Source organism: Citrus clementina, unplaced genomic scaffold (assembly GCF_000493195.1).
Source record: "Citrus clementina cultivar Clemenules unplaced genomic scaffold, Citrus_clementina_v1.0 scaffold_9, whole genome shotgun sequence".
NCBI lineage: Eukaryota > Viridiplantae > Streptophyta > Magnoliopsida > Sapindales > Rutaceae > Citrus > Citrus x clementina.
In genome coordinates, this window is record NW_006261964.1 from 3,026,507 (window position 1) to 3,054,274 (window position 27,768).

Sequence of the window (27,768 nt, forward strand, 5' to 3'; positions counted from 1 at the left end):
GCAAAGATGATTTCCCAATTGACCAGCTGACATTTCATCAAGCAAACACCTTTTGACATGCATGCAAAATCAAGATTATCACCGATTGTCGCGCTAAATAAAACCAATTAGTATCCAATATTATTTTAGCAAATCGCAGAGATTTCAAACCATTTGACATCCCAATCAAAATATTTAACATCACGAGTCTTCTTCGAGAATCGCATCCCCCATCAAAACATAAAATAACATAGCAAAATCTTTATTTATTATCACTTGCTTTCTCAAAGATAACGGTTTAATGCGTGCACGAAATTGTTAATGTACAATCAAACTTCTTGTTTTTGTTATATGTATTTTTATTAATTAGCTGAAGACAATTAGATTAGATAGACGGGCCCATTTATCCAATATGAGCCCATTAGATATAAGCACGCAGAGTCATACAGAAGATAGAACTAGAACAACCCAAAATACTATCAATCAAAGTCAAGATTCTGCCCCATTTTAACGAACAGTTGTACAGCTAGCATGTCCTGACTCCTGAGTTGCAATTGTTGAAATCTTTTTAGCGCCTCGAGACAGCAAGCCGCAATTGCCAGCAGCCGAGCCTCTAGTAGTTTTGAAAATCTGTAGGGTCAACCGGTCAAGACTCCTAAATCCTATATAAATCGAACGAAACCATGGACTGTGATCACAAGCAAACCAAAAATGGCTCTCTCGTACAATTTTCTTCTCTTATGTTCTCTCCTTTTCTTTGTGTCTCCCATTGTAGCCCAAACATCATTCCGCCCCAAAGCCCTCGTTCTTCCTGTTCAAAAAGACGCTGCCACTCTTCAATATATTACCCAAATCAAGCAAAGAACCCCTCTTGTGCCTGTAAAATTAGCTGTTCACCTTGGTGGTAACATTCTCTGGGTTGATTGCGAGAAAGGTTACGTGTCGTCTACCAATAAAACAGCCCGCTGTGGCTCAGCTCAGTGCAATCTTGCTAATGCTAAAGCTTGTGGAGGTGGCATTTGTGGCGCTGGCGTAAATAATCCCATCTCAAACACTGGCACATCCGGTGACATACGCATAGATGTTTTGTCCATCCAATCTACCAACGGCCGTAATCCGGGGAGAGCCGTTACTGTGCCTAATTTCATCTTCCTTTGTGGTTCAGAATTTGTCTTACAAGGCCTTGCTAATGGCGTTGTGGGTATTGCCGGTCTTGGAAGGAGTAAAGTTGCATTGCCTTTACAGCTTGCTGCTGCTTTCAGCTTTGATAGGAAATTCGCCATTTGCTTGAGCCCAGCTTTCCCGCGTACTAATGGTGTTATAATTTTTGGTGATGGGCCATATGTTCTTTCCCCAAATGTTGATGTATCAAAATCTCTTACCTACACTCCACTTTTCATCAATCCAGTAAACACTGAATCAGGTTTCTTAGGCGAACCTTCAGTTGAATACTTCATTGGTGTTAAATCCATTAGAGTTAGCGACAAAGCCATCCCATTAAACACAACATTGCTGTCCATTGACAGCGAAGGCTTTGGTGGAACAAAGATCAGCACTGTCAATCCTTACACTGTCCTGGAAACTTCAATCTACAATGCCCTTGTTCAAGCTTTTGTAAATGCCATGCCAAACGTCACCAGGGTGGCTCCTGTTGCGCCATTGGGGGCATGTTTTAAGTCCAGTGACATTGTTAGCTCCCGTTTTGGACCATCTGTGCCTCCAATTGATCTCGTTTTGCAGAATAACGTGTCCTGGAGCATCATTGGTGCAAATTCAATCGTGCGGGTTAACAATAATGATGTGTCGTGTCTGGGGTTTGTGGATGGAGGGGTGAGGCCGATGACTTCAATTGTTATCGGAGGGCATCAATTGGAGAACAATCTTCTTCAGTTCGATTTAGCTTCTTCAAGGCTTGGGTTCAGCAATTCGTTGCTGTTCCAGCGAACAGTTTGCGACAACTTCAACTTCACATCCGCTTAATTACGCGCGTAGGAGGATGCTAATATTAATATTATTAAATAATAAATGGCCGCCGACAGCATGGCCCATTGTTAGTCGTTATGATTTTGATTGAACAGTGTCCCTTACAAGACTATGTGGCATTATGTTGGAAATTTGTTGTATTTACTCAATAATAAAGTCTGGGATAGAGTTAATCATGTAATTAAGATAGTATATGCTGGTTCTATGCTTTCAATTTATTTCATGTTTCATTATTGCTCTTTTCACATCGCGGTTGCGGGATTGCTTTGATAATTACATGAGGATTAGTTCAGCTGGCTGTGATTGTCTCTGGCATCGTTGGGGTAATAATAAGTGGCAGTGGGTGGTATTTAATTGATGAGATTTTTCATTCTTATCCAATTCTTTTAGAAGAAAAAAGTGATAAAATAAATAATTACCTTGAAATATATGTTCAATCATAATTTAGAAACCTGCAGTATATACTTTTGAGATCTAAAAATCAAAATAAGAGGAAGACGGAGAAAATCAAAACCATAACTTCAATAAACAAACAAATTTATTTACATAGAACTAATATTTATTATTTTTAAATTTAATTTAATTGTGATAATTGTTTGAGCACCAATATTAAATACAAAATAAGAGACAAGGGAGTTAAATAAAATAATAAAAAAAGAGAAAAGAAAAGAAATTTATATTTTAATGTCTGTTAGTATGAAGAAGAAAAATTAGTTTTTTTTTAAAACAAAAACAGATGGAGGAGAAAGAGAGTTTTAGTATTAAAAAAGAATTAATGACTAAATCAAATTTTAACCCTTAAATGCCATACGTTTTAATCCTCTGCAAGCATTACTTAGGAAAAACTAAATTTGGAGAGAATGCGAATCCGGTCTTATATGATAGTTCAGTATCTTATGCGTAGTTCACAGTCCAAGTCTGTTACTCTTGAAATATTTACAAACGCACGCCCTCCAGGAATAAAAAAAGATAAGCATGTTCAGGGTTTATACTGCTTTTATAATGAGAAGAGGACCAATAATTCTGTCCCTTCGATTCCTGCTTGGAAAAGATCAGTGCAAGCATTGCTACTTGCTAGATGATGATGATCATCATCATCACCATGATGATCATGTGGCCCCGCTTATGTCTCATGATGATATTTTGGGAGATGAAATACCTTATGAGCAACAACAGGGCCTTTCGCACTTCTGCTACCAGGCACTTGGTGATCAGTTGAATATTGTGAATAATAGCTATGGGCAATTTCCATTTCTAGGGTCACATCCTCTTTCTCTCAACAGGGACAGCCTACAACTATTAAGGCAGCGTTGTTATTATGCCACTTGGAATGCTGATGGGACTCGACACATGATGCTTGTAACCATGGATGGATGTTATTTGATTAAAAGGAATTTTAATTTTCGAAGGGTTCAAATGAGGTTTCCTTGTGGCAGAAGCCACCACCGTCGCCACACATTGCTTGATGGGAGATGATTGCCTGCAGGATCAGGTTCAGGCTCTTCGAAGAAGATACTTTGTCTACGAGATCATGGCTGTTAATCAAGTGCCTTTCATTAACCGGCCTATCACTTAACGGTTGAAGATACCTGAGAAAAAAGACATTGAACCACGGAATCATGAGCGCAATATTCTTGAGTTTCATTACAAATACAATAAATAGAGGAGCATTCAGTGTCAGGTAAAAAGACCTTTTTCTGGCTCTCCTCTGTTTCCAAGCTGTTAAAGGACTTTATTCCGCGGCTTTACCACCACGCGGATGGTCTTAAATTTCAGCCTTGTGATGATCCTTATGTATGTTCCTCGAACCTATTTAAGATCAGTACTGAAGATGATCGTCAGATGGTGCTGCAAGGCCATTATTCTGTTATATTTACACATGGAGATCCGCGTTTTTACTCGGGGAAGATCATCGAGTGTCCGACGTCGGAGCCAACTACTAGTACAGCAGCTTATTATAAGGATCATCATCATCATGCGTATGGAAATGTATGCGATAAAGACAGATAAATCAACTCCCAAAATAAGCTGATTATAAGTATAAGTGATAATATTGCAGAGGATGCCTTTGTTGGGTGAGATAAATCACATCATTCGCCTCTCCATCTATTCCGATACCCTGGATGTGATCTTTAGATGCAGCGATGAGCTTAATAGATGATAGATTTCATTTAATTCTTCAGTGTATTGTAGTAGCCAGCAGCCTAGCAGGGTTCAAAAAATCAATCTAATTCTTCGGTCGAGGTGTTCCCTGGCAAAATATATGTATTATCATGTGACAAAAATTAATATAAGTTATAGTGCCTCTTCAGCTGCTGTACCACCAAGAATTTATTGTAAGCTCATGTGGTATTATCCCTTAACACTATAGCAATTATCAAGCATAGGAAAGTTTGTCTTATGCGTAAACAAATCTTGTCTTTTACTTCTCAAAAAAAAGAAAGAAAATCTTCTCTTTTAAATGCCCCCCCCCCCCCCCCCCCAATATATATCTGCGACTCATTTAATAACTGGTACTCATAATTAAATTCTTACAGTCCAGCTGAAATAATATTCGAAACATGCAGCATTATTGTTTAATAAAATTTTAATCAAGTTTTGTATCTATAATGAAATGAAATGAACAATCAATGAAATAAAATTTGCTTAGCATTACAAATTCTCAAATGTTAATAGAAACATCTGAAACAATAATAATGCAGAATTCATTTATTGATGGGCGGGAGATAAAATCAGTGAAATAAAATTAAAATGCAATTTTCGCTTTGTGTTGGATTTATGGTATATTATGTGTAACTTACATCAATTGAAAATTAGTTTTTTAACGTACTTAAGTCTCTTCTTGGTCTTACCGATTGTTTAGGAACTTTTCGATATTATTTTTTATAGCATGATTTTCATAAGAGTAGTGTTGCACGTCTTAAAATTTTTATCTCAAAAAACTATCATAAGTTATGTGGCACTCATAAATTAGTTGATGAGAAAATATAATTAATTGACTTAAATCTTGTGAAAGAATTAACAACCATTTAATAAATGACACATCATTTAAGATGAAATTTGGGATAAACGGTTTGAAATATCTATCATTACTCTTTTCATAATTAAGTGGTGTTAATTTTCATGCAAATTAAGGCATAAATGGACTAATCATCTACTTTCTTCATTGAATTCGAGTTATTCATCTGTGACTCAATTTAATTATTTAACTTGAATAATTCAAATAGGAAAATTCTATAATACCGTAATAAAAATTACGGTATTAATGCCGTAATTACTGTACACCGTTGGATTAAATCAACAGTATGCAATAACTATAACATAATAAAAAAATTTGTAAATTTTTTTCATTAACCGGTTGTTAACCGGCTAAACATTTATTTAAAAAAATTAACTGGTTAAAATTTTCAAAATTATATACATATATATATATATATATATTTTAAAACCGAATCTACAAAAATCCAAATAGAATCTCATAATTCGAAGGGCACAACATCGAGTCTAAGAAATTGCAGCACGCCGGATCTTGTATTTTCGAAGCGATTGGGCTTGCTGGCTAACCCAAATTTTGTTTTCCTCAATCGTTCCTCTTTTCCTGCCAATCATCGCTTTGAAAACTGCCTGAAGCCAAAAAGAAGCGAGAAATAAGAAGCTCTACAACGGTTCATGTTGGTGAAGGGGCTGAGTTTGTGTTCCTGCCCATCACCGATTTGAAATCTGCTTGCAGCAAAACAGAAGCGGATTTGAAATTTGCCCATCGCCAAGGCGTTCCTCTTTAAATCCATCACTAAATACCAATAGATTATTTAATCGGACAAGAAGAAGCTCTACAACAACTTGGTTGAGGAGAACCAGGCTGTGTTCGTATTCGTGAAGGGGTTTCGGAACAACGATACCGGCTGGGCATCAGTGATTCAGGAGGTAAACTCTTCTTAAGACTTTTTTTAACCCTTTTTTAAGTTTTTTAAGTGGATTTTTTTATAATTTTTGGATACTGGGCATCTGGATTGGTTGTGGTATTTTGTTTGGTTTCCAAGAGAATTAAGGGATAAAGAAATTTTGATGAGATTTGACAGTGCCTGAAGCGGAGTACCAGGTGTTGATCATAAGTTGTTGCTGCTGCCCTCAATCTTATTGATTGGAAGAGAAGGCAAGGCAAGTTCCAGCCACTGATTCCCCTCCACCGCGTTTGCATTGTTGTTAATTCCACCAAGTAAGCCTATTTTTGGTATATTTGTTTGTTTGCTACAAATAATTTCAACATAAAATTTAATAGAATTGTTTTGTGTCACTTGGGTTAATGAAGAAATAGAAACTGAACCTTAATTTGGTGCGATGTATAGGTTTGGACGAAATTAAAAGTAAATTTCGTTAATTGTTGTGCCCTTGATTTTGTATTCTCATGTGCATTGATTTTGGTTGGAAGTTTAATAGAATACGAGGTTCATCAACTGCAAATAATTTCAATATCAATGAATTTCATCAACTCTTAGTTCAATAGAAAGTGAATTATTGTTTATACAAATAAATTTACCAGTTAGAATGAGTTCCACTGTGGTAATGAAGGGAAAATTAAGTCTAGAGTTAGCCTAGAGAAGCATGTTTGAAACGTAGGGATGATTTGCTGCTGTATTTGGGATGATTTGCTGTTGTTCTTGGGTTAAATTTTTCTGGTGTTTTGGGCTTCATTTGCTGCTGATTTTGGGTTAAATTTTTTGCTGTTTCTGGGTAAATTAGCTGCTGTTTTTAGTCTAATTTTTTGCTGTTTTTGGATCAATTTACTGCTATTTTTGGGTTATATTTTCTGCTGTTTGGAGGTAAATTTTTCTGGTGTTTTGGGCTTCATTTGCTGCTGTTTTTGTGTTAAATTTTCCGCTGTTTCTCGGTAAATTTGCTGCTGTTTTTCAGTTAAATTTTTTGCTGTTTCTGGATAAATTTACTGCTGTTTTTGGGTTAAATTTTCTGCTGTTTTGTGGTTAAATTTTCTGCTGTTTTGGGCTTCATTTGCTGCTGTTTTTGTGTTAAATTTTCTGCTACTTCTGGGTAAATTTGCTGCTTTTTTTCAATTAAATTTTCTGCTGTTTCTAGATAAATTTACTGCTATTTTTGGGTTAAATTTTCTGCTGCTTCTGGGTAAATTTGCTGCTGTTTTTCAATTAATTTTTCTGCTGTTTCTGGATAAATTTACTGCTGTTTTTGGGTAAAATTTTCGAGTGTTTTGGGCTTCAGTTGCTGCTATTTCTGTGTTAAAATTCTGCTGGTTTTGGGTTAATTTGCTGCCGTATTTCAGTTAAATTTTTTTTCTGTTTTTGGATAAATTTACTACTACTTTTGGGTTAATTTTTTTGCTGTTTCCGGATATATTTGCTGTTGTTTTTGTGTATGGAGCTGGCCGGAAAATGGTCATGATGCATTTTGAATGGAGAAGGATGGGGATTGATAGTAAAAGTTGCTTGTGTTGTTCCTGCTGCTACTTGCTTCATTTGAGCTTCTACAATCCATTGATAATAGAGGGAAGAAGAAAGAGATGATGAGAAATGCAAAATGTTTGTGAGCTTTAGATTGATGTGCCAAGCCAACAGTTATATTGTAAAACGTCTATATATTTTTTTTTGAGGTTTGTTATTTCTTTTTAAGGATTATAACTAATGTTGTAAATGGTTATTGTTTGTCACTGTTATGGAAGCAAATACCAGTTTAACTTTCCAGGTGTTCCTAATTATTGCTCGGGCGATTGAATTTTGAATTGAAATGTTTATCTGTAAAATATTTTTACAGGATCCAAAACTTGTGATCTTTGACATTTCTTTTTGTGCCTAATATCTTCATGTACGGGTTCTTGTTATAAACTCGAAAATGGCTGAAAATGTAGATAAGGGTAACGAGAATGATTTCAAGGATAACGTGAACCAAGAAATTGAAATTTTAAGAAATAATCGGTCTTTCGTTAAGTATTTGTAAGTCTAATTACATTAAATATTACGTATTTGATTGTTGGTAAATTTATGAATATTTAGTAAAGTCAAGCATAATAATGTGACAGTGCACTGATTATATTTTTTTTTCAAAATATTTAATTGACTGCAGCAAGCAAGAAGCAAAAATATTACGGGAACAAGGAAAAAACTGATTTAATTCTATAAATATGACATAATTTGTCGTGAGATTACAATCTTTAGTTGGAGCTATTGAGATTACATAATTTGTCGTGAATGTAAGAAAAAAGTACTGTAATATTTATTTAAAAAAAATTGAAATAAAAAGAGTGTAAAAGTGTTAAGTGAAATTTGATAGCAGATTAAAAAATACCTTGATATTTAAAAAAAATTTGTAACTAAAAAGGACCATAAGGTTTAAATTAAACATGCCAATGATTCGATTTTAAACTAGTAAAGAGGTCCATCCAAAAAAAATAAAAATTAGTAACATATCAATCTTTAGTTGAACCTAATTTTTTTTGAGAAAATTATATTGTTTATGCCATAAAAGTGACTTAATTCTATAATTATGACATCATACTAAGTAATTCCAGTAATATGACAAATTCATTAAAAATAAGATATATATATATATATATATATATATATATATATATATATATATATAGAGAGAGAGAGAGAGAGAGAGAGAGACACACACACACACACAAACATTTATATATATACCTAAAATATATATAGAACCACTTATGTTATGACTTTTTTGGGGTTTAGATTTATGATTTTTAGTTAAATTTTAAATTTATGATTTTGTACCCAATTTCTCATTCGGGAAAGGGACAATGTCGATTTTTATAAACTAATTTAAAGAAAAATGATAGATTTATGATTTTATTAATATATTAATATATATTATAATTAATAATAATAATAATTTTTGAATAAATAATCACTATAATTAAAATATAAAATAATAATTATGATAATAATCCATTAAGTACTTTTTAGTAATTTGTTACAATTTAACTCATTCCGAAGCCAATTCCAAGATAAAATAAACACATTAATGGGGTTCCAGTCCATTCCGATTTCGATTCTTATAGATCAAGTAAATAACTTATTCTGATTCTCATTACTTATTCCAATTAATGACAAGTAAACGCAACATTCTATATATACCTATAAATTTATAGAAGAGTTTATATGATATATAAAAATAAAAAATCAAGATGCAAACATATATACATGCAAGGAAGACTCGGATCGACTTTTAGTCTAATTGACTTGACCTAAATTTTCTATCATTTGACTCGAATTTAATGGTTAGGCTCGGGCCTAAATATTAGAGCCCAATTAAATTGAAATCAGGGTTCGGGACCTACATGTTGCTCTAGACTACAATTCCAAAACCAAAATCACACTCTCTTATAAGTAAATTTATTATTTTATAAGATTAATATAAAAGTAAGTTGGTTTTAATTTCTTTTTATTTTTTTAGTGAATACTTAACGGCACATAATTATATATCACTTTCATTTTATTTTTGTATATGATGCTAGCTAATTATCTAAAAAGTCTGAATTTGGAATTGGAAAAGGAGATGTAGGAGAAATAAAGTCTATATGCTTTTTGTGGAAATTTTCTTAATTTAAAGATAGTTAATTTATTAACTTTCTTTACGTTCACTAGATAGTGAATGAAAATTTCATGTTATAAAAGATTTATATTGGATTTTAATAAGTTTCATTTCAAGTTTCATATCATTTTCATTGTTCAAATTAAAATTTTGATTTGACCTTCAACCTAATCAACTTAACCAGACGATATAAGGTTTGGGTAGAATTGCGTTAAACAAGTTTATTTAGTTAAGTTGGATGGATTTTATCTCAACTCATTAAAAAGTAGATCAGGTTAGAATTTCACTAACCCTATCAAACCCAACTCATGCCCACCCTTATATCATTCTATCTAAATCATAAAATGCCAATAATCAACGTTAGAGTGGTAAATTGGTCTACAAAATTTTAAAAAAAATAAAAAATAGAAAAAAAACTAGTAAATTAATGTTGGAGTTGTAAATTATAAGAAGAAATTGTAAACAAAACAAAAACTTAGAAAAATGACATAAAACTTGTAAATTGACATTAAGTGTGAAATGAAACAAAAAATATGTAAATCATACATAAAACTAGTAAATTAATGAAAAATTTGGTAAATTAATATTAGAGTTGAAATTTGCAAGAAGAACTTGTATACAAAACAAAAACTTAGAAAAATGACATAGAACTTGTAAATTGACATTAAGTGTGAAATGAAACAATAAATGTGTAAATCACACATAAAACCAGTAAATTGATGGAAAAATGAGTAAATTAATGTTGGAGTTGTAAATTGCAAGAAGAACTTGTAAACAAAATAAAAACTTAGAAAAATGACATAGAACTCGCAAATTGACATTAAGTGTGAAATGAAACAATAAATTTGTAAATCACACATAAAACCGGTAAATTAATGAAAAAATGAGTAAATTAATGTTGGAGTTGTAAATTGTAAGAAGAACTTGTAAACAAAACAAACTTAGAAAAATGACATAGAACTAGTAAATTGACATTAAGTGTGAAATGAAACAATAAATATGTAAATCACACATAAAACTAGTAAATTGATGGAAAAATGAGTAAATTAATGTTGGAGTTGTAAATTGCAAGAAGAACTTGTAAACAAAACAAAAACTTAGAAAAATGACATAGAACTTGTAAATTGACATTAAGTGTGAAATGAAACAATTAATTTGTAAATCACACATAAAACTAGTAAATTAATGGAAAAATGAGTAAATTAATATTGGAGTTGTAAATTGTAAGAAGAACTTGTAAACAAAACAAAATTAGAAAAATGACATAGAGCTAATAAATTGACATTAAGTGTGAAATGAAACAAAAAATATGTAAATCACACATAAAACTAGTAAATTGATGGAAAATTGAGTAAATTAATGTTAGAGTTGTAAATTGGAAGAAGAACTTGTAAACAAAACAAAAACTTAGAAAAATGACATAGAACTTGTAAATTGACATTAAGTGTGAAATGAAACAAAAAATATGTAAATCACACATAAAACTAGTAAATTAATGAAAAAATTGGTAAATTAATGTTGGAGTTGTAAATTGCAAGAAGAACTTGTAAACAAAACAAAAACTTAGAAAAATGACATACAACTAGTAAATTGACATTAAGTGTGAAATGAAACAAAAAATATGTAAATCACACATAAAACTAGTAAATTAATGAAAAAAATTGGTAAATTAATGTTGGAGTTGTAAATTGTAACAAGAACTTGTAAACAAAATAAAAACTTAGAAAAATGACATACAACTAGTAAATTGACATTAAGTGTGAAATGAAACAAAAAGTGTGTAAATCACACATAAAACTAGTAAATTGATGGAAAACTGAGTAAATTAATGTTGGAGTTGTAAAATGCAAGAAGAACTTGTAAACAAAACAAAAACTTAGAAAAATGACATACAACTAGTAAATTGACATTAATTGTGAAATGAAACAAAAAATGTGTAAATCACACATAAAACTAGTAAATTGATGGAAAAATGAGTAAATTAATGTTGGAGTTGTAAAATGCAAGAAGAATTTGTAAACAAAACAAAAACTTAGAAAAATGACATACAACTAGTAAATTGACATTAATTGTGAAATGAAACAAAAAATGTGTAAATCACACATAAAACTAGTAAATTAATGGAAAAATAGGTAAATTAATGTTAGAGTTGTAAATTGTAAGAAGAACTTGTAAACAAAACAAAAACTTATAAAAATGACATACAACTAGTAAATTGACATTAATTGTGAAATGAAACAAAAAATGTGTAAATCACACATAAAATTAGTAAATTGATGGAAAAATGAATAAATTAATGTTGGAGTTGTAAATTGTAAGAAGAACTTGTAAACAAAACCAAAATTTAGAAAAATTACATAGAACTTGTAAATTGACATTAAGTGTTAAATAAAACAAAAAATTTGTAAACCACACATACAACTAGTAAATTAATGGAAAAATAGGTAAATTAATGTTAGAGTTGTAAATTGTAAGAAGAATTTGTAAACAAAACAAAAACTTGTAAATGTTACATATAACTTGTAAATCAACATTAACTTGTAAAAGTTTCATAAAACATGTAAATCACACATAAAATTAGTAAATGTAACCTGAAACTTGAACAAAAAAGAGTAATTACCTGCTATTTAGGTAACATGTTACTTATTTATTTAGAATTAATGGTAGAGATTTTTTATTCAAATCTAACGGTCCACGTCCATTACGACATCAATGCCGTAAATTTAGCTACGGCATTATAGAATGACCCATTCAGATAACTTGTAGATTTTAATTATGCAATTCTACTTTATAAATAAATGAGAAACACAATTAATTCTAATCAAACGCAAAAAAAAAAAAAAATCGCAACTCCCTTCAGTGTGGAACATTAATATTTTGAAATATTAATTTATATCCAACGAAGGAGAGCTACAATTCGGTTAGAACTGCTCATCGGGTATTTTCGTGGCCTTCTATTGCTTGGCTGACCTTTCTCAACAACAATTTGGTCGCTGAGATGATTAACTGCCATGATCTGCATGCAGATGCATAGCAATCCAACAAAAGCATCATGTAAAAGAACCCCACCAGCAGCGTCGCCAAGAAAGAATATGGGCTTAAATTTGGGAGTTTTACCAATAGAGGGCTGACATTCTAGATCGAGAAGATTATTTCATTTGCATTTGATTCTCTTATTTAAATAGGCATTTGGGCCACGTTGAATGAAGAAAAAGTATGTTTATTCTGTCCTTCTACATTGTGGATCAACAGTAATCCCAATGTCCCTTGGCCAGGTGCATTTGCTTGATTTTCATTGTGGAGTCAGTCGTCTGATATGTATTATTCAGTAAATAAATAAGTAAAAATTTGTAAGAATTACATTTACTCAGTCTTAGAAAAATTGAGTGTGGATGGATACTCTTTATATGACACAATTCAATTAAGCACAGGTGGCCGGGAGTCGAACAAGACCTTTATTACTATTCAATGTTGGTCAAAGTTTAGCCCCACTTCAATCAATAAGTACAGCTGCTATAGCACCATGCCTTGAGTTGCTATTCTTGACATTTTTTAACGGGCCACCCATGAAACAGGACACCACAACTTGTTCTCTAATAGTCTTGAAATTATCTATGGAGCCAGAGCTCAAATCCTATAAATAAAACACATCCTCGAGCTACAAAAACACAAACGAACTTTCCGAGTATTACAATCAGAAGCACACATAAATGGCTCTCGTATACAAATTTCTTCTGCTCTGTTTTCTTCTTATCTTCGTTCCTCCGGCCATTGCCCAAACATCTTTCCGCCCCAGAGCCCTCGTTCTTCCGGTACAAAAAAACGCAGCTGTGTTTCAATATGTGACCCAGATCAAGCAAAGAACCCCTCTTGTGCCCGTAAAATTGGCTGTTCATCTCGGAGGCAACTTGCTCTGGGTTGATTGTGAGAAAGGCTACGTGTCATCTACCAATAAAACAGCCCGTTGTGGCTCAGCTCAGTGCAATCTTATTGGGCCTGTAGCTTGCGGAGGCGGCATATGTGGCGAGTTCCCAAGTAATCCCATCTCGAACACTGGCACATTTGGCAGCATACGCATAGATGTTGTGTCAGTCCAATCTACCAATGGGCGTCATCCCGGAAGAGGTGTTACGGTGCCTAATTTCATCTTCCTTTGTGGTTCAGAATTTGTCTTGCAGGGCCTTGCCCCTGGTGTTACGGGTATTGCTGCTCTTGGAAGGACCAAAACCGCATTGCCATTACAGCTTGCTGCTGCTTTCAGTTTGAATAGAAAATTCGCTATTTGCTTGAGCCCTTCAGCTCGTTCTAATGGTGTCATCATTATCGGAGACGGGCCTTACGTACTTCTCCCTAATGTTGATGTATCAAAATCTCTTACTTACACACCACTTTTAATCAACCAGGTAAACACCGAAGGAGGTTTCTTAGGCACGCCTTCAAATGAATACTTCATTGGTGTAAAATCCATTAAAGTGGGCGGAAAAGCTATCCCATTAAACACAACTTTGCTATCCATCGACAGTGAAGGCATTGGAGGAACAAAGTTCAGCACTGCTGTTCCTTACACCGTCCTGGAAACTTCAATCTACAAGGCTCTTCTGCAAGCTTTTGTAAATGCCATGCCAACGAAGGTCACCAGGGTGGCTCCAGTTGCGCCATTTGGGGCATGCTTTAACTCCAGGGACATTGGAAGCTCCCGTCTTGGACCATCTGTGCCTCAAATCGATCTCGTTTTGCAGAATAGCAAAGTGTTCTGGAGCATCATCGGAGCAAATTCAATCGTCCGGGTCAGCAACGATGTGTCTTGCCTAGGGTTTGTGGATGGAGGGGTGACGCCAAAGACTTCAATTGTTATTGGAGGGCATCAATTGGACAACAATCTTGTTCAGTTTGATATAGCTACTTCGAGACTTGGGTTCAGCAATTCGTTACTCCTCCAGCGAACAATGTGCTCCAACTTCAACTTCACATCCACTTAGTTATGCATTTAAGAGGTGTCGATATTAATGAACCAATAAATGGGGCATGGACGGCATGGACCCACGGTTGTAATGATTTCACCAATGTACCTCGCAAAAACTACGTGGCATTATATTGGAAATATTTTTGCTCTGTTGTTTAATAAGTTATTTATTTATGGGATACGCTGCTGTCAAGAAATTATAAAATTCACCCCTACGACAGACCACTCGCATGCACCGAAAAAACAAAAATATATGAAGACCGAAATTATGAGTGAAATTTTGAAAAATCTTCTTAAACGAAATAACACACATGAGAAAGATAGGGATTAAATTAGGATACTAAAGATAAACTTTCAAGCTTGTTAATTAAGACAATTATGAGGCAAATTTATTGTCATTATGACATATAGTTATGACAAGTATCCTTGCAATTACAAATATCGCAAATATAGAAGAAATCTCTAAACTGTAGTGGTCGATTCTGTTTCTTTTCAACTCAATTTCTATAAATAGTTGACCGTTGAAATTTAGAGCACATTGAATAAATTAAAAAAGAAAGAAAAATGAGAGAATGCTACATATAATTTTATATGTTTCCGAATTTTGTGTATAAAGAATAATATTAAAAATCTCAATATTTTAATTATAACTTAAGTCTTAATTAATGTGATATTAATTTATCGGAACATATAATAATGAAATAATTATAACTTAAGTCTTAATTAATGTGATATTAATTTATCGGAACATATAATAATGAAATAATAAATACTTTTATATGTTATGAAATCTGTCATCTAATATTTAAATTAAAATGAGAGGGCTAAATCAAATGGTGTAGAAATAGAATAATTCACTCCCTTTGAAAAAAAGTGTGACAACAAATAACAATATTACCGATGAGATATTTCTAAGCGCTTCATTTATCCTTAATAATAAGTACTTTCAACAAAGGAGAGCAGCCGGACAAACAATAAGAAAAACCATTAGTTTTTTGAAGAGCAATTTGTCCTTGGTGATACGGAGTAGACTGGTCGAAAAGTAAATGAATAATGCTGAAAATACTTTTGTGTGCTAAAATTTAAAGCAAGATAAAGGCACCGACTATTATGCATGGGCTTTGCCTAATTAAAAGCTCGAACATAGTTTTAGTTGCTAATTAAATTATTATAAGCTGGTACTTTAACAATGTCTTGCTTTTGCTAGTTTAAAAAATTAGGCAAGAACAATTAAATTTCCAGCTAAAAAATAAAATAAAAATGCAATTAAAAAACCAGCACATTAAAAGTACTTTAATTCACATTCTCATTGTTCTCGCTTTTCGATTGCGTGAAGGTAATTATCTCAATTCTTCGTTGTTCGATCTCTTAATTTTGCAATTGATTTCCTTTTAAAAAAAAATAATTTAGGATTAGATTCAAGTTAGTTTTGGATTAGATTATAGTTTCCATCACCTAATGAAGTTTAGGGATCTCTTCACCTTATTCAAGAGTTATTAATTATGAAAGGTTTACACTTTAAAATCTACTTTATAGTGTTCAAATTAAATTGCCTCTATTGAACAAAATTTTCTTGGCTAACTCAGTGACCCAGTCCCTAACTGTGATGATAATTACTCTAGTTTTACCAGATTTAGACTCTAGCTAGGGCTGGCTGCTTTTGCTCTCAAGTTGAATTTTTAAGTTTAGAAGAGGGAAAAGTTTCATTATAGTTTCATTATTTTGGATCTTCTTTAATTATATTTTATTTTAACCTAAAAAAAAAAGACAAAGGTAGCTAGCTATCTTGAGAAAGTCCACTGGTGATCGGCAGTGTTTTTTTTCGGGTAACCCTTGCTTTTTTTTGGGTAAACCCTTGCCGAAAATCTTGTAGTAAAAATCAAGTAGGAAGTTAAAGGGTCCAGCTATCTTGTAACGGTGATAAGTAATCCCCTTATTTTATCTCTTAGAAAAGCTATCGTTGGATTGAAACTCTTATAATCTAACGGTTAAAATATAATAGGTTAGATGGAAGAGGTTAAGTGCAACCGGCTTTTCTGGTAGCAATACTTTTTGGTCTCCGATCCACCAACGTCCATTAAAAACAAAAAGAAAAAAAAATTGTATTTTGTTCATGTGTAACTGAGAAATTCTGTGGCTAGCTCCCAATTACCATCAACCATGTTCTTGAAATCGCGTGCTCTCACCCTTATTGTTTCACGTTCAATCACAACCTTTTCCCTTTCTGTTTGTTTATTTTTTTTCCTTGGATCTGTTCTTCAGTAGCTCGTCGAGCTTGCCCCACAAATGCCTTATTGATGACTCTTCTCCAATTTTTTCAAGCTCTTCGTTTTTCGGTCTGTGATAGTCATTTTCAGCCTGTATCAACTTCTTGTCCATTTTACAAACATGTCTGTAACAAATATAATTAAGCGAACCCCAAAACATAAAATGCTACATGGCTGCATCCTCTTTCTTGCCAATTCATCCTCGTAACGAGCCATCTTGATTTTGTTTGTTTGTTATACTGACCTAAATTTACCTGTTCGTCACAAATTACCATTTGCCTCTCCTTACCATAAACAAGAAAAAATTTCGTTAACCAAAATGTTTCAACTATGTTCCAGAGGCAACATAATCAATAATTACAAGCATAAACCAATTATCTTATGTAAAGATCAATTATTTTAACCTCCAAATTAAAAGACTAATTTACAAAAGGCTATCGAAGGCAATTAATACACGAAAGAAATTGTTCCAGAAATTAAATGTGAATACTACTTCAGAAAGTATAAAAAAATGCCATTAAATTTATTTCTTCAAATTCACACAACCTTTATGCTCGAAAGGACGTCTATAATGCAGCCAAGCCGCAGCAGGAAATCAAATGTTAATCCTAAACTTCCCCAACTCTAACATGTTAAACAACTTCAATGCAAGAAATTTAATTTATGAGCCTAATCGATAAACAATCCCACTTGTACAACCAAGACATGTTAAACACTACATAAATAAAACTTTGCCAAAAATATCTGATAGGCATCCAATTGAAATGAACAATTTGCCTAAGCTTCAGTAAAGAAACAAACTGGTTCATGCATCTCCAATATTATATTCTTCTAACGGCACTGGAACAAGCAAATTATTCTTTAAGAACCTCAAAGACGAATAACAAAGCCAGTTCAAAAGTAAGCATCTTTCATTTTTGGCTTGAGCCTCCATAGCCTTATATTCAACGGCCTTTGCACATAGTTCTGCTTGTTATGCCTCCTCTTGCTTCTTCATAAATTCAAATGCCTATCACAACATGGGTGTGTGTAAATCACCAAAATAAAGCAAAAAAATCCCATGTATAAGGATTTAAATTTAATAATACAAAAAATCAACTGAAATTCGATTACTTCTTCACATTATTAGGAGATGCGCTGATCTCCCTCAAAAGCTTGGCACCTCGCTCTAAGGGCTCCAGGTCGAAGCTGGCAGAGGTTGCCTTGGGATTATCATTCCTTAGCCTTGGCACGGGTAGGAGCAGAAGCGGACTCATCTCAATTCGCTGCTGCAAATCACTAAGGCTATTTCGATGGTTGAGATTGGCCAGATTGAGAAGATGTAGCAAAGGAGAAACGGAGATGTTCAAAGGGCCGTCAGCAAAAGCGGTGTTGGATTGGGAACTAGTAGAAGCAGAGGTTGCTGCCGGGGTGATGATGTTAGCCATTTTTTTCTTTCTTTTTCTTTTCGCCAAGACTTGGAGTTCTTTACCTTTCAGCAGTAAATAAATTGTTCTTCTTCAAGACATTATTTGATAACATTACATGTGAATTTTAGTCCAACAGAAATTGGTATGGATCCAAAGAGTTGTTTGCAACGTACAATTGCATGTAACGAGCTCTTGCATTCAAGAACGTCTTATCTGTTTCTAACCGGTTACTTGTAATTGCGTACCACACAATTGTTAAATTTTTTGTCACCGGCTTCTAACTTGTTTATCAAGTTACTCTCCATTTTCTGTATGTATGTTTTCTAACCGTTAGATATTATCCAACAGGTGGTTCGTTAAAGACAAAATTGGGGGATAACGTATCACGGATGCAAAGTAGCCGGCTCCGAAGTTAAAATGTGTGGTAAAAAATTATTAGCTAATGTGTGAGTTTGGTAAGAATTGTGGTTAAAATTGTATGGTATTGTCGGTGGCTCGGTGCTGACGGCTATAAATAATTTATCACCTCTCTTTCGTTGTTTCATCATTTTGTAGGGGCCGCCTGTGTTGCAACAGTTGCAACATACCACTACTTTTGTCTTTTTATAATCTAATTAAGGCAAGAACGACAAAAATAAATGCAAAGGTAGGGATGTATTATTTAAGTTATTTTCATTGCAATCTCTTTTTTTTTTTTGAAATGTTAAGAAAAAATATAATAATTATTATTTTATTTATTGGTTTAGTTGTTAAATGATATGAATAAAGAAGAAGTAGGAAATTTAAAGAGAACTTATATTATTGATATTAGGCAATTACAATGCATGATTCAATACTAGTTTATAAGAGCCACAACCCGTTAAATATAAAATAAAGCCTATGTTTACTTCCTAACTTCAAAAAGATAAATATATTTATTTATTCCACAAATTCATAAATATTTCATAATTATCTAATTATTACTATCATTTCTAAATCTACTCTCATTATTTAAAATTATTTAAAATTATTATTAATTATGTTTAATTATTATTTTTATATTAATTATTAATATATGAATATAATATGATATAATAAAATAATATTATAATATAATTTATTTTTAATATTATAATTATTATAGTAAAAATAAAAATATAATTTAAATATATTTAATGTTTCAATTAAGGCAAAAGTTAGCACATTGTAGACTTGTAGTGAATTATATAATTAGCCACAATCTAGCTTTCAAAACTTCCAAACATAGGTAAGTAAAAAATTAATGTGAACAATATTATAAAAAGAATCGAAATGAACTAGAATCATAATAAGAAATTTGAATCACAATAAGTTGTTTACTTGAGCTGTAGGAATTGAAACCAGAATGAACAACATTCCCATTGATGTGTTTACTTTATTTTAGAATTGGAATAGACTATTGCAAGTTATTAAAATGCCATTTGTTAATTGTGTCCCTAATATTATTTGTATATATTATAATTAAAAATAATAATAATAAACTAAAAATAATAATTATGACAATAATGTTAATTAAAACAAAAAATTAATAAAATTTAACAATAATAATAATAACAACAACAAAATTAACTGAAATAATAATATCAATAATGATAACAATTAAAATAATAAAAATTATTAATAAGTTTTAATAATAATAATATTAATAAAAATAATAACAACAATAATTAATCATAATTAAAATAATAAAGTTAATATATTTTAATAATAACAATAATTTTAATAATAATAATGACAGTAATAATCATAAAAAATAATTATAATAAATAAAAATAATAAAATTTAATAGAAATAATCTTATATAATAATAATGATATTAATAATAATAACAAATTAAAAATCTTTTTAAATGCTATTTTATTCCAAAAATGGACTTATATGTAAAAGTTTATAATTTTTAGTACTTTTTGAATTTTGCAGAATATATAAGGTAGTATAGTGTAATTAAATATAAAAAGACAAAAATTGTTGTACGTTGCAACATAAGCGGACCCCATTTTGTATGCTATTTATTTATCAAGATTGGTAAATTAATGGTCGTTTCCGCTTTCACTCGCTGTTTGATTCCACTTTGGTTCGACATTAAGGGTGCGTTTGAAATTGAGGTGTTGTAGTTTTTTAAGCTACAGTTGTTGTGAAAAAAAAATTATAATTATGAAACAAAAGTTAATAATATATAATAAATATAAATTTTAAATAATAATTTTGATAAAATTATTAAAGTATAATAGATTTTGTATTATACAAGTGAAAAATCATATTAACATAGCTTAAAAGTTACAGCAGCTAGTGTTTACCAAACACTTGAATATTGTAGCTTTTAAGCTACAGCTGCCCAACATCAATCCCAAACGTACCCTCAGCTGCAATTTGCGCTAAACAATTAAGAAAAAGAAAATTGATGCTCTCAGCATTATAAAAAATTAAAAAGCTCACTTGCTTTGTGGTTAGCATGTGCGATTTTGATTATTTTATGCATAAGCTATTATGCCTCCATGTGTGTGTACGCAGAAGGGGAAATTCCAAGAACAGGCTGATATATATATATATATATATATATATTTGGTGTATTAAACAAGCTGATATATATAATTACATATATACTTGCATGGGCTTAAACTGTTAGAGTGGTGCTTGGAGTTAAAAAAAATGAGAAAAATTTGCACTCTCTCTCTCTATCCACCCACTTTCGCTCTTTCTTTTTCTTCTTTGTTTCTCTCATCTTTCTTTTATCTTTCTCTACATTTAACATTTTTCTTACTCTTATTTAAAGATATCGCATCTCAAGAATCGAACATTCCTAAAAAAATATATATATATATACAAACACAGACACACAATAACTAATCTCTCGATGTAAAATATGTTCCTATCTGTTTGAGAGAAAGATAGGAAAGGTAATAGAGCGCCACGTGTCAGCCAATGGAATGATATCAGCACAATCGGAGGTACCCTGCATAATCCGAGGTGCCCGACATGACTTGAGGTACCCCGTATAAATAGAAGTACCCTGCACAATTAGAGGTATCCCACACAAATAGAGGTACCCCATATGATATGAGGTACTCCATACAAATAGAGGTACCCCATACAGATAGGGGTACCCCGCGTAATAGGGGGTACCCCATGTAATTCAAGGTACCCGGCAAAGCGGATGCAAGAGAATCCACCGAAAATACCCGCCATGAGAAACGTCTCCGCCTCCTAAAAGATATCATTTGATTTAGTCAGAATTAGGAATCAAAAGCGACGTGCTAAAAGGAGGGACAGCCGCCTGCTACCTCTGCCAAAAGTGAAGGACACTGTCCCAAGGACAGTGGTCCCTAGCCGCCTACCCGACAGCTACTGCAGAGGTACCCTGGACCACTCTCCAGCGCGCGCCACGTTTCCAAAAGATGAGATACGGCGCGAACATGCAAATAACGACCCAAAACCAATTATAAAGAGGTAAAAGGACGTTAGCCAAAAAAGGTATGCCACGTGGCAGCTGAGGTACTCCATATATAAAGGTGCCTAGGTTTCATTCTCCATCATGTTCACACTCACCATTAACACTCACACTCCGAAAATAGAGGTTTGCTTGAACCTTAAACCCTAATTTACAGAGGGCTAGCCAGCTCTCTTTACCATAAAAGCTTGAGTTTGCTAACTTGAGCGTCGGAGTGTGAACGCCGGGGTACCCCGGCTTCACTTCTAACCTTTATTTCACTTTTTGCAGGCGTGAAGCTCATTTGGAAGGACACTTCTCTTGTTTCTGACATTCCACCATTGTTACTACTCTCTCTCTCCCCTTCTCACCTCCCCCGGATTTTAGATACATCACACCGCACACAACAAACCAGTGAGGTACCCCATCTCCCCCAAAAATATAAATTTATTGTTCTAGACTGGTTTGGCTTTTCTTACCCCAAAATCAGTTGAAAACACTATCAATTCATCACGTGACATATTTTTGTCGTGTAAAAAATTTATGCAACTCATTTGCGAGTTGTGAACGAATTTACTAATGATATTATTTAAGAGGTTTTATGGCTAAACTCAACTCGAAAATAAACTTTCAAATATGTGTTAAGCCCAAGCCCATGACTTCTATATATATATGACTAATGCTAAGTTACATGCATGTAACTTACAACCCTTTCACATGAATAGTGAGTGGTGTGGGCCCATTCACTATTCATGTGAGAGGGTTATAAGTTACATGCATGTAACATATATATATATATATATATATATATATTAGTGCCACTTTCTTTCCAATAATAATTATATTAGAGGATTCCCTGCTATTTTTTTTGCAAAGGACATGAAAGGATAAAATTGATGTACACTCTTATGGTCATCTAGAGATCAATGTTCAAAGTAACATCTCTTTGATTCTATAACGGTTATTGGAAAAGCAGAGCGGCCTTGGCAACTGGCAAGTCAGTCAAAGCACGTGCGTGCAAATAGACTACTTACGTACGAACATCCTATCACTTATCAAAAAATAAATAAATTATGGCAATCTTTAATTTATATTTATTGTAACTTATAACCAACAAAAATAATATAAAAATGAGTAACATACAAGTGAGTCATGCAGAGTCAATATCTTATTTTTAATAGTTATAAGTTAGATTAAGCATAACTTAAAGAGACCCATAAAATTATAGATACCAAATTCGCTCAAAAATGACCCATCTTACATGAACATGCAATTTGGAATTTCATGGCATCTCATATACTAGGGATGGTAAATATCCAGTTGAATATGGATATTGTCCACCCATGTGTAAATCCATGATTATTCATGATGGATTTGTCTATATCCATATCCAATATCTAGAACTGGATATGGATATGAATTTTATCCACACAAATATGGATACCCATGGATGTCCATGGATATTAAATTTGTGTTTTTAAAATTTTAAAATAATATAACATAATAATAAAATAAAAGTTAATTAATGATGTATGACATTAAAAAATTCTTTTTTTTTATTTTCTGTTTCCTAAAATCATTAATTTTAAAAGCTAATTAAAATTATTTTAGAAAATTTGAAAAAAAATTGCAGCACAGTCCGTTGCCGGCGCCGCCGCCATAAAATCACTCGTAGTCAACACATCCCACAGCAACAGATCAGAAATTCAACGATCTATCTAAAGGTGGTGTTTGATTTAGAAAATAACAAATAATGGAGGCGCACACGCATCACAAAGAGCCACGGCCACCACATGGCCGTCGCACGTTTCTTGCGTGTGCACCTTCGTTCTTTGCGATTGCTGCAAATCGCTTCCATATTTGTATAGATCATGTAGTTTCCAATATATTTATGTAAGCGGTGTCAACATTGGATGAAGTTTCCCTGCCGGCGACGAAATAGCGGTGGTTCCAGCGATGAAACAGTGTCAACAGTGAATTTTTCTAAATTATCAAAACTTAAAATATTTTTCTATAATTTTGTTGTGGGGGTATATTTGACAATGAATATTTTAGTTGAGGACAATTTTACATTTATTTATTTTTAATATTTTTACAATTGTTTGTTTATTACATTTTTCATTTTTAATTTTATAAAATTAAAACTTTTTAAACTTGTGTTGGGTTAAATGGATATCCATTGGATAAAAATAATTATCCATATCCATCTAGATATAATTTTAAAATATCTATTTCAAGATCCAAAAAGTTTTGGATAGAGATTATCCGATCCAATTAAATTGATATTATGAAGATCTATTATGGAACGATCCAGTTGCCATCCCTACCTTAGAGACTATGCACTTAGAGCTTGAATAGATCTTCTGAGACATGAGCTAGTTTTAAGTGCGAAAATGAGAATCTTACAAATTCAAAGAGTCTAATTGCCAATCTCTCCGGTAAGTATGTCAAACAAATTCAGAAAATGAGACATTCCTCCATTATTTTATGTAAAATTCTTATCGACACATGCTTTTACGCATTGAAAAATTTGTCCTCTTTGCCCATTGTCAGAGGACAAAAATATATTGTCCAATTCACTCACTCACATAATCACGTTCACAGATAATTTTCTTAATTATTTGGAAAGCAGGCCAATTTAAAAATTCCGAATTTGCTCAACTTGTCTACTTGGATTTCTTAATAATATCCGACTGTCATCATTGTTAAAAAAATAAATAAATTAACTGAATATTGATTGATTGAGGCAAAGATTATGAAAAATATTTAATAATAGAGTTATTTATTTTATAAAAATTAATAAAAAATAACAAAATAATAAAAATAAATCATTTGAATCAAGAAGTATTTAGTTTAGTCAATTGAATCTTATCACATCACTTTGTACAAAATTATTTTATACAATAATTTATAATTTTATCATCAATCTTTAGAGACAAAATTTTCTTATGTAGAGATTAAAACTACTTCTTATATTAGTGGTAAAAGTGAGAGTGCATATTTTGAATAATAATTTGAATGTACGGATTTCATGTTTTATTGAGATTGGAAATTTTATAATTAGAGAATGTTCCTTTTAGTTATCGATTCTGCTAAAATTATATTCTTATAATCTCTATTTTCAGGTATTGCTGATCTTCTTATTATTTTTTTGACCCCCTTACTTGTTATGCTGAGTTGCCATTCTTGACATTTTTTAACAGGCCACCCACGAAACAGGACACCACAACTAGCCCTCCAGTAGTCTTGAAATTATCTATGAAGCCAAAGCTCAAATCCTATAAATAAAACACATCCCCGAGATACAAAAGCACAAATAAACTTTCCGAATATTACAATCAGAATCACACATAAATGGCTCTCTCATACAAATTTCTTCTCCTCTGTTTTCTTCTTATCTTCGTTTCTCCAGCCATTGCCCAAACATCTTTCCGCCAAGGCCCTCGTTCTTCCGGTACTAAAAAACGCAGCTGTGTTTCAATATGTGACACAGATCAAGCAAAGAACCCCTCTTGTGCCTGTAAAATTGGTTGTTCATCTCGGAGGCAACTTGCTCTGGGTTGATTGCGAGAAAGGCTACGTGTCATCTACCAATAAAACAGCCCGTTGTGGCTCTGCTCAGTGCAATCTTATTGGGCTCGTAGCTTGCGGAGGCGGCAAATGTGGCGATTTCTCAAATAACCCCATCTCGAACACTGGCACAATCGGTGACATACGCATAGATGTTGTGTCGGTCCAATCTACCAACGGGCGTAATCCCGGAAGAGGTGTTACGGTGCCTAATTTCATCTTCCTTTGTGGTTCAGAATTTGTCTTGCAGGGCCTTGCCTCTGGTGTTACGGGTATTGCTGCTCTTGGAAGGACCAAAACCGCATTGCCATTACAGCTTGCTGCTGCTTTCAGCTTGAATAGAAAATTCGCTATTTGCTTGAGCCCTTCAGCTCGTTCTAATGGTGTCATCATTATCGGAGACGGGCCTTACGAACTTCTCCCTAATGTTGATGTATCAAAATCTCTTACTTACACACCACTTTTAATCAACCAGGTAAACACCGAAGGAGGTTTCTTAGGCACGCCTTCAAATGAATACTTCATTGGTGTAAAATCCATTAAAGTGGGCGGAAAAGCTATCCCATTAAACACAACTTTGCTATCCATCGACAGTGAAGGCATTGGCGGAACAAAGTTCAGCGCTGCTGTTCCTTACACCGCCCTGGAAACTTCAATCTACAAGGCTCTTCTTCAAGCTTTTGTAAATGCCATGCCAACGAAGGTCACCAGGGTGGCTCCAGTTGCGCCATTTGGGGCATGCTTTAACTCCAGAGACATTGGAAGCTCCCGTCTTGGACCATCTGTGCCTCAAATCGATCTCGTTTTGCAGAATAGCAAAGTGCTCTGGAGCATCGTCGGAGCAAATTCAATCGTCCGGGTCAGCAACGATGTGTCTTGCCTAGGGTTTGTGGATGGAGGGGTGACGCCAAAGACTTCAATTGTTATTGGAGGGCATCAATTGGACAACAATCTTGTTCAGTTTGATATAGCTACTTCGAGACTTGGGTTCAGCAATTCGTTACTCCTCCAGCGAACAATGTGCTCCAACTTCAACTTCACATCCACTTAGTTATGCATTTAAGAGGTGTCGATATTAATGAACCAATAAATGGGACATGGACAGCATGGACCCACAGTTGTAATGATTTCACCTAGAGCCGGCAAAACAGGTCATCGGGTCGTGTTCGTGTCGTGTCAGCTTCGTGTCGTGTCAAATTTAGGTCGACCCAAACCCGACTCATTTAATAATCGTGTCAAAATATTGAGACCCAAACCCGACACGGAAAAATAATCGGGTTACCCAATAACCTGTTTAATATCTATATATTAAACAAAAGTTACATCAAATATTTACACACTATCATACATACATATGTACATACATCCATACATACATACATACATAATTTATCGATATTATAAAATATACATATCTACCAATATATTACACATGTACACTACTGAGGTTTTAATTATATATATATATATATAATATTATATATCAATATTATAAAATATACATGTCTATCAATTTTTACACATTTACACTATTGAAGCTCTAAATGTATGTAAAATTTTATAAATAAAACATTGTGTTTATATTCACCCTTTTAAAGAATAAAAAAAAAAAAGAAAATCATCTCTAATATTTGAGTTTTAATTATAAGAATATGTAAATTATTTTAAAATAGAAAATATAATCGGGTCATTGATCGGGTAAATGGGTCAAGAATTTTAACCCAAACCCGACACGGAAAAAAATCGTGTTGACCCGGACCCGACCCATTTAATAATCGTGTTAAATTTGACGACTCATACCCATTTATTTATGTCGTGTTCGTGTCGGGTAATCGGGTCGTGTCAAATTTTGCCAGCTCTAATTTCACCAATGTACCTCGCAAAAACTACGTGGCATTATATTGTAGAACCATATGCTTTGTTGTTTAATAAGCACTCGGGGTGACTTAATTATTTATGGTATACGCTACTGTGAAGAAATTATAAAATACATCTCTACGATAAATCATTCGCATTCACTGAAAAAACCAAAATATATTACGACCAAAATTACGGTTGAAAAATTGAAAAATTTTCTTAAACGAAATAACACACATAGAGAAAGACAAGGATTAAATTAGGATCCTAAAGATATAACTTTGAAGCTTGTTAATTAAGACAATTATCAGGCAAATTTATTGTCATTATGACATATAATTTATTTTTTTTGTCTTAACCACGAAGTATCCTGGAGAGGGCCCCAACTGTAGGAGACACCTTTAAACCTGTACTACAATCCAGACTAGAAGTCCCTGCTCGAACCGGGAGACACATGTTCTCCCAACAAAGGCGACTTTCCTGCGACTCGAACTGGGGAGCAAACCTAGTCAAGTCACTTAAGGGGACTCCATTGTCAGTGGAGCCAAATATAGAACTGGGGAGCAAACCCAATCAACACCTTGAAATTACAAATATCGCAAATATAGAAGAAATCTCTAAACGGTAGTGGTTGATTCTATTTCTTTTCAACTCATTTTCTATAAATATTTGACCGTTGAAACTTAGAGCACATTGAATAAATTAAAAAAGAGAAAA

At 33.0% G+C, this 27,768-nt stretch overlaps 2 protein-coding genes, 1 long non-coding RNA gene and 1 pseudogene across 3 annotated transcripts; all 4 read left to right on the top strand.

The window, feature by feature from the left end:
- Nucleotides 1-690: 690 nt before the first annotated feature.
- Nucleotides 691-2,143, top strand: LOC18032126 (basic 7S globulin). The gene has a single exon (XM_006419759.2). The coding sequence runs from the start codon at nucleotides 691-693 to the stop codon at nucleotides 1,957-1,959; it is 1,269 nt and encodes a 422-aa protein (XP_006419822.1). The 3' UTR covers nucleotides 1,960-2,143.
- Nucleotides 2,144-5,417: 3,274 nt separating this feature from the next.
- LOC112101103 lies at nucleotides 5,418-7,684 on the top strand. Its single transcript, XR_002907164.1, has 2 exons — nucleotides 5,418-5,886; nucleotides 6,042-7,684. It is a non-coding gene; the product is annotated as an uncharacterized LOC112101103 (long non-coding RNA).
- A 5,464-nt stretch (nucleotides 7,685-13,148) lies between these two features.
- Nucleotides 13,149-14,683, top strand: LOC18032112 (basic 7S globulin). Its single transcript, XM_006419760.2, has one exon. The coding sequence runs from the start codon at nucleotides 13,251-13,253 to the stop codon at nucleotides 14,517-14,519; it is 1,269 nt and encodes a 422-aa protein (XP_006419823.1). The 5' UTR covers nucleotides 13,149-13,250; the 3' UTR covers nucleotides 14,520-14,683.
- Nucleotides 14,684-24,940: 10,257 nt separating this feature from the next.
- On the top strand, nucleotides 24,941-26,322 carry LOC18032095 (annotated as a pseudogene).
- Nucleotides 26,323-27,768: the final 1,446 nt, after the last annotated feature.

Coding starts and splice junctions, on each gene's coding strand:
- LOC18032112 (XM_006419760.2), top strand. CDS start 13,251: ATGGCTCTCGTATACAAATTTCTTCTGCTCTGTTTTCTTCTTATCTTC.
- LOC18032126 (XM_006419759.2), top strand. CDS start 691: ATGGCTCTCTCGTACAATTTTCTTCTCTTATGTTCTCTCCTTTTCTTT.